General features: G+C 39.9%; 1 protein-coding gene across 1 annotated transcript; it reads left to right on the forward strand.

The window, feature by feature from the left end:
• Positions 1-4,535: 4,535 nt before the first annotated feature.
• Positions 4,536-5,540, forward strand: GPR55 (G protein-coupled receptor 55). The gene has a single exon (XM_065640524.1). It carries the CDS (start codon positions 4,536-4,538, stop codon positions 5,538-5,540), a length of 1,005 nt encoding a protein of 334 aa, XP_065496596.1.
• The last annotated feature ends 1,885 nt before the right edge of the window (positions 5,541-7,425 follow it).

Genomic DNA, 7,425 nt, shown 5'->3' on the forward strand with positions numbered 1-7,425 from the left:
TGCTTTGACTACTGAGTGGAAACAGCTGAGGATTCAAGTCTTTACACTCTTTCACCTTCACTTGTCTATATAAAGAAACGTAGAGTCTGTTTTGAAATAGGAGGGAAAAAAAAAAAAAGAAAAAAAAAGAGAAGAAAAGAAAAGAAGGATGTGGTTATACCATTTAGTAAGAGTACTGGTAGGGTATGGTCTGTAAGCAAATGCTCTCATGCTCTGTAGAACAACCTGGACTGAAGCAATGCTGCTGATCTCTTTGCTGGTGTTCAGGTAAAATAATTCCTATTTTAACTAATAACTTATTTTTTTCAATTGATTGTAGAGCACTGTTTTTAAGCTAGTTGGATGATTATTTCTTATGAAGATCAAACAATAAGATCAAATATGTAGTGTTGCTTAGCTTAAAGCAGAAAGATTTCTGCGTTAGTGATAATCATAAATACATTCTGTTGCAATCAAAATACTTAGAATAAAACAAGAAATTATCCAACTACAAATGAAATATATGGCAGATGTGGGACTTTCTGCTCTTCGTTGCACTAAACCATCTTACTCTTCTCCTGTGTATCCACAGAGAATAATTTATATCCAACATGAATAATGTTCAGGAAAATAGATATAAACAAAGACTGTTTCATAGCATTAATATTACTTGGTTTGTATTGATTAGGAGGGTAACTATGGTAAATGCTGTAAAAGTCCCTGCTGAAGCAGTGACCTGAATTCTCCTCATTACTCTTTAATAGTATAGCTAGACTGTTTGGTTTGCGGTGTTCTGTCATTTGATTATCATTTCCTTACTATTAAGGCTACACCCGCACTTAGAGTAAGTTATAGATTTTATTATGAGGATGGTCCTGCTAAGGCAGCTTTCATGGATAAGAATATCCCTAATCAGTCATCCCCCATCTGTGCTAATACACAAACTTGTGTGAATCCTAGCTGGAGCCAGATGAACTCAGACCCAAGCTACAAAGAGGAAACCTTTCATGCATACCACTGTGCTGCAAAAAAACCAGCGAAGCCAATACGGTAAAAACCTTGCTGTTCCATTTCCTTGCTGCTGGCTTAACCACACGCTCCTGGCTATTGGCAAACCCACATTTAACTAGTCCATAGGAAGTGAAAAACCCTCGCTCAGTAGGAGAAATTGAGAACAAATGAAGCAGTGATGACACAGGCTCTAGACAAGCTAAGATAGACTTTTTCAGGTTCTTACATTATCTTCTGGCTTCTAGAAGTTGTCTGCAACAGTTCTAGAGCTGCAGACAATTCCTTCAGGAAACTGATGGAGGACAGAGGAATTTTCTTCAGAAGATGAAAAGAGCAATCGTGGTGCCTGTCTGTGCAGAAGGTGGAAAAAGAGGAGGTGGAAAATCGTAGATCACTAAGCCTGGCTTCAGTATTTGGAAAAATATTGGAATCACCCTCTGGAGAATCTGTTTGCAAGCACCTAGAAGACAACGCAGCCGTAAGTAGTGATCTGCACAGATTTATCTGAGAATGACTGAAATATAAGTAATTTGACTTTCTTCTGTGACAGTAATGGCACTGGGGGACGAGGTGTAGGAGGGGGAAACAGGCTTCAGACACTGTCTCTAAAGAAATTCTCATAAGCAAAGGAAACATGATCTGTACGAAACTTCTATATGATTAGTGAGTACCCACTGAGATACTAATCAATGTCTACCATACAGGAAACATGTATTTGGTACAGTTCAGTAGCTTTCAGATTCAGTATCATCAGTATTTTTATTAATAATTGGGACAATGCAGTAAATATGGTGCTCATGAAACAACTGCAAGGTTATTTGTCAATTAAAATTAATCTTCAAATAATTTGGGGCAAACATATTAGTGTGAACTGTTCGCAAACAATTTCCTTGGATTACTCAAAATGCAAAATTCAAATTTGATGTGGGGCAAAATGAGAAAAAATACCAAGTTTTTGAAAATCAGGTACTACATTTGAGTACATGAAATTAACAGTTTAAAGGCTGGCTAACATCTTCTTGAAATTAACCATTTTCAGGAATAATGCTATACGTAATTTTGTACTAATGAATTCTAAAGAAAAAGCATTCAGTGAAATAGAAACCCAGTAAAAGTAGAGTCAAACTTCATAGTTTTAAAAGACATTACAACCAATTTTCTGGTATATTTATACAGCACACAAAGTGCTGGATTAACAGGTGTTGTCACTCCCCCCAAATGTTTGAAGTCATCTGATTTTTTTCCCAAGCTAAATGGGTGCTCTTGCTCATAGGACACACAACAGCACAATACTCCTATTTCCTCCTACCTGTCTTGCCCACAGGTGACAGTGACAGCTGCCTCCCTTGTACACACAGCACAAACGCGTCTCCAACTTTAGTGGAATTATCTCACCTCTTATGTACCACAACCACATGATGTTCTACGCAGCCGCCACACGTTGCTGGCTCACAGGGATTGACTCGATCTCAGATTGACTAACAAACCAGGGTTTTCTTTTTCTTCTTATTTCTGACAGATTGATCCGCTGATAACCATCAGATTTCCTTTTGCTATATCCTGAGTTCACAAAGCTGCAGCCATCTCACTCATGCAGCTCAGCCCAGTTCTCTGGAAGTGGCAGTCGGATCTGGCCGCTGACCAACAGCACGTCCCCGCAGGTCACACTCGCTCCTGCGCTGGGGTCACTAGGGGAAACACCACCAAGGAGCAGTCTTGGTGAATTTGTGCTTCCCCCCAGCAACCTGCATCCAGGCTGTTTGTAGTCCCCCTCAGCTTTCTTGCAACTATTTCCCCACCTCCTTAACAGGCCTTGTTCCAAACCCATTTTTCTAGCGCTATTTAGTTATTTCTAGTACACTTCACTGCAATGCAAGTGCCTTTGACCTTCAGCCTTTCCCTTATCTGAAAAAGCAGACACTTCTTCAAAGAAGTCTGGTAAGATCTGTCAAAGCATTATTTAGTAGTTTTCTTTAAAAATCTGTAGGAAGCCTTGACTCAACAGTTATAGAATTGCTTTAATCATGTTTGACACTCTTTCCTTCAACAGATGCACTAGATTGATCTTTTTCCAGATATGCTAATAACATACATACTTCATAACAATTACTGGGTTGGAACTTCAGCTTTATGTGCCTCTTCTTCCCATAGTCTGAGCTGGAAATAAGCTGTTTTCCCTATTTTGAACATGTTAAGCTCTGAGCGTGTACTGTGTTCAGTACAGTTATTTCCATTATCACTCAGTGATTCCTGTAAGTCATCCCACCTCTGACCTCCAGCACAATATCAGCATCCCTTTGAAAAGCAGAGGTATAAGATTTGGCAAAACACAAGACCATCTCTTCAATTAATATTTAGCAAATCTACTTACTCTACATTTCTCTCTCTCTCTCTTTTTTTTTTTTTTTTTGGTTGTTTTGGGGGTTTTTTTAGCCATGTAAAGAAAAAAAAAACTTTTCACTAATTGTTTTTGTTTGGTTTGTTTGTTTCTTTAGCTAAGTTCAGCTGCATTTGGTAGCGCTTATGAGCTACCTGTCACTGTTTGTCCTCCAAAGCAAAGATTCCCCTCTTGATCAAGTTCTTCTTAAAGCCTCTTCACTTACTCCTAAAATTTGTTTTGAGCTACTTGGTTGGCTAAGCTGGACTGGGAAGGTTAGCTACCAATTTTGTGTCCTTCATTAGGATTTTTTTTCTGATTTTGATTTAAAGAGGTTGTCAAAAAGCATTTTTAAGGCATAGTTTGTTAAAGCATATTTTTAAGAACGGTGATAACACTTGTTCCACATAAATTATACTTTTAAAAATGACTGCATTATTGAGATGTCATGTCCACTTGCTAATCTTTTCCAGATTATCTAAGATAATGAGTTAAAATTTAAAGTACTTAGAAACCCAAAATTTAACCAATGCTGCAAGTTGAACACAAGCTAGAAAACACACTTACTCAATTTGCACCTAGATGAAAGATCAATCTTCTTAAGCTGACCTTCTGGAAAACTGCATTGGATACAAGCACTATGTGAAATTAAAATATACAAATAAATGTGGGTTAGTAAAAGCACATCAGTAAAAGCTACTGATGCACAGGGAATCACAGATATAAGAGTAAAATCCCAGCTATCAGTTCCATGAATTTCTGTGTAGCGAAGGAACCAAACATGTTATGGAAGATTCAATAGACATACAAGTTATTGCAGATAGACAGTACACTTTAGAATTTTTGAAAACATCTGATTAAACAGGTCAGTCTCTTCAATATCTGAATGGCATTATCTTAAAGGGTGTGATAGTCAGTGGATGCTGTCTACCTGCCATTGAGAAAAAGGCTCCTTTATAATAGATCAAGACACTCAAACTGGAAATAGAGAGCTCTGTGCTTGAAATGAGGATTCACTTTCAATAATAGCCCAAGACTGATCAAGTGTATAAGCTCAAAACCAAAAAAGCAGAGTTGTGTTAGAAAGTACCTTGCTCTGATATGTCAAGGCATTAACTGAGCACCTTACACATTTCCAACCTGTTCTTTCTGTCATTTTAGGGGAGAAATGACCAACCGCAGTGGGGAATGCAATTTTACCGATATCGACAGATTAGCAAAGACCCTGCAGCTGGGGATCTCCATCCCCACCTTCATTCTCGGGCTGGTTCTCAATGCCCTGGCCCTCTTCGTGTTCTGCTGTCTTTGGAAGAAACAGAGCAAAACCTCAGTTTACATGATCAATCTCGCACTTGCAGATGTCTTGCTGATTCTCTCGCTCCCGCTCAAGCTGTACTACTCTGTCACAGAAGCGCCTGGACTCCTGTGCTCATTCATACAGTCTCTCTATTTTATCAACATGTACGGCAGTATCTTCATCATTGTCTGCATTACTGTTGACAGATATATCTGCATAAGGCACCCATTTGAAGGTCGAGCTAAGCAATCCCCCAAATGGGCTATCTTGATTTGCTGCATCATCTGGGCAGTAGTTTGGCTTTGCAGTATCCCAATGTATGTATTTCACAAGACAGATTCTTTTCAGTGCTTTTACAATATGTCAGAACAGACATGGAGCGTCCCCCTCATTGTTTCTCTGGAAACCTTTGGATTTCTGATCCCACTTGCAGCGATGATTTTCTGCTCTGCCCAAAACATCTGGATTCTTCTGAATCACAAAAGTCAAGCTAAAATGAAGGTAGAAGGCAGTGGCTGCTTACGAGTCATTATCATCAACCTCGTGGTGTTTTTGGTGTGCTTCACACCCTTCCACCTTGGAATCTGCCTACAGTGCCTGGTAAGACAGAACGTGATAGTGGACTGCAGTCTGAAACAAACCATCAGCCTGTTCATTCAGATGTCAATGACATTAGCCAACCTGAACTGCTGCCTGGATGCCATCTTTTATTACTTTGCCGCAAAAGAATTTCGTGATAAAACACACCTGAAAAAGGTTATTGAACTATGTCCTGTCTTTAAGCCTTGTGCCACACAATGGGACGGCCCACGGTGGAAGAACAGCCCTTCCTCTGCTCCCCCTGGCCTCACGGGAGGCCAGCAGCATCATCCCTGACAGAGCAGTACGGTCACCTTGGCTGTGGCAGGGGGGATGCAGGAGAGGACAATGCTTTTCCAGTAAATGTGAACCTGTTCCGTATTTTTCTTCCCTTTAAACATGAAAGAGGAAAAATGTTGGAAAAAAAGAACTAGCATTAGCAAAGTGACAGAGTGACACCAAAAGAAGCATTAGCCTTGATGGTATCTACTACATGCGAAAGGCTTGCCAGAGGAAAACCACCCAGATCGCTGGAATGCCACTTAAAATCAGCCTTTCTCATTGCTGCACCAGTTTTCCTTTGCCAACATGATCAGAAAGTTGTCGCTGAGGGCCAAACATAAAAGTAACTATCCAAAACCTTCTTTCTAACTCAGAAAGTATCTGAGAGTTAAAAGGCAGTTTCCAGCCAGAAGTCTGACTCTGCTCTTTCGTTCTGTAAATCTTACAGAAGGTGACTGTTGGAGCTCATTTGCCTTGAACAGCTGGGCCAGCCTGGGACAATAGTGGATCCTTACTCCTGTAAGCATTAGACACTGGTTGGGGCTGCTACACTGGGCAGCAGCCCCGTCTCTCTCATGGAGGGCCAGCTGCCCGGTATACAACCCTAACAGAGTACCTTGGGTACCAGCAGTTCCTTGAGTAACAAACATTTCTGATTAACTTTGCTGAGGAATCAGCAGAATTTTCTCCTGCAATTTTAAAACTGTTTTTGCACATGTAAACCAGAAGAACCCCTTCAAATACGGCATTTAGCGAAAAACTGTATGTGAACTGTATTTCTACATCACTGCATTTCTATCAAAGATATAACATGACACATGTATAAAATTCTTCTGCCTGTCTTCTCATCTTTCCTGGAGGAGGGGAATTAGGGAAGCAAGCCCTGCATCACAGAAAAATAGGGAGCGTCCATCGGACCTTCTCCTCGCTCCCAGCCGGACCAGCTCTACCCATCTCATTCCTTAGAGAAGCCCTGCTAGCCTGTACCGTGTGCTTCACAAAAAGTCTCTGGACATGCCTCAACCCTTCTCGGTCAGCACTTCTGGTGTGTCACCAACCTTATGCCATTTGCAAGTTTGGCTCTGAGTCTAAACTACAGGTTTTCTTGTTGCAATTTAAGCCTACCATTCCTATGTTGGCATGGTTCATGCTCTTAGCCAGAAACACTTTCACATCCAGAAATCAATTTCTGTGCCTTTTAAAAACAGCTGTAAAAGCAGTCTAAGATTCCTTGTAATCAAGTCTGAGGCAGATGTTCCCTTTATTCAAAATGTGAAAATTAATTATCTCCTGTCTGGAGCAAATTAAAAAGAAAGAGGGCCAGTTTTGAAAATACAATTTGCTGTCAATTAATTTCCACAGAAATGACTGTGCAACTGAGCAGCTGCATGTATCTAATACTGGGCCTAATATACGAGTATTTTAAAACTTGTTACTACTAAAACTATGACCACAGCTGAGGCACGTAAGGGCTCAGAGGCAAAGAAAGGTTTTTATCATCATCTTCACCATTATCTGCAAAGGGGAAAAAAGAAGAGCTTTCTGAAACAGTTGGTTTTCAAAACATTATTTGCTACTGCCTCAATCATTCAGAAACTCGCAGCCTTTTGAATATGAGTTAACCTTTCATTTTTGCACCTTTCACATTACTTTACATATGAAATGTATGTGTGAGAAAGAACACGTTCTACTAAATAAACTTTATATAAGTGCATGGTTTGAAAATACATGTTAATTCCCCAATTTGACATCACGTTGCCCAATCTTTTATCACAAACCTTTACCATTGTCTCCTTAAAACCAGTCCAAGACTTAGTTGGAGATTTCCCTTCCCAGGAGCTACTTCAGGTTTGTAACTATGGCATCCAAGAACAACTGAATAAACAATAATAAACAGAAA

This window comes from Caloenas nicobarica, chromosome 8 (assembly GCF_036013445.1).
Source record: "Caloenas nicobarica isolate bCalNic1 chromosome 8, bCalNic1.hap1, whole genome shotgun sequence".
Lineage (NCBI taxonomy): Eukaryota > Metazoa > Chordata > Aves > Columbiformes > Columbidae > Caloenas > Caloenas nicobarica.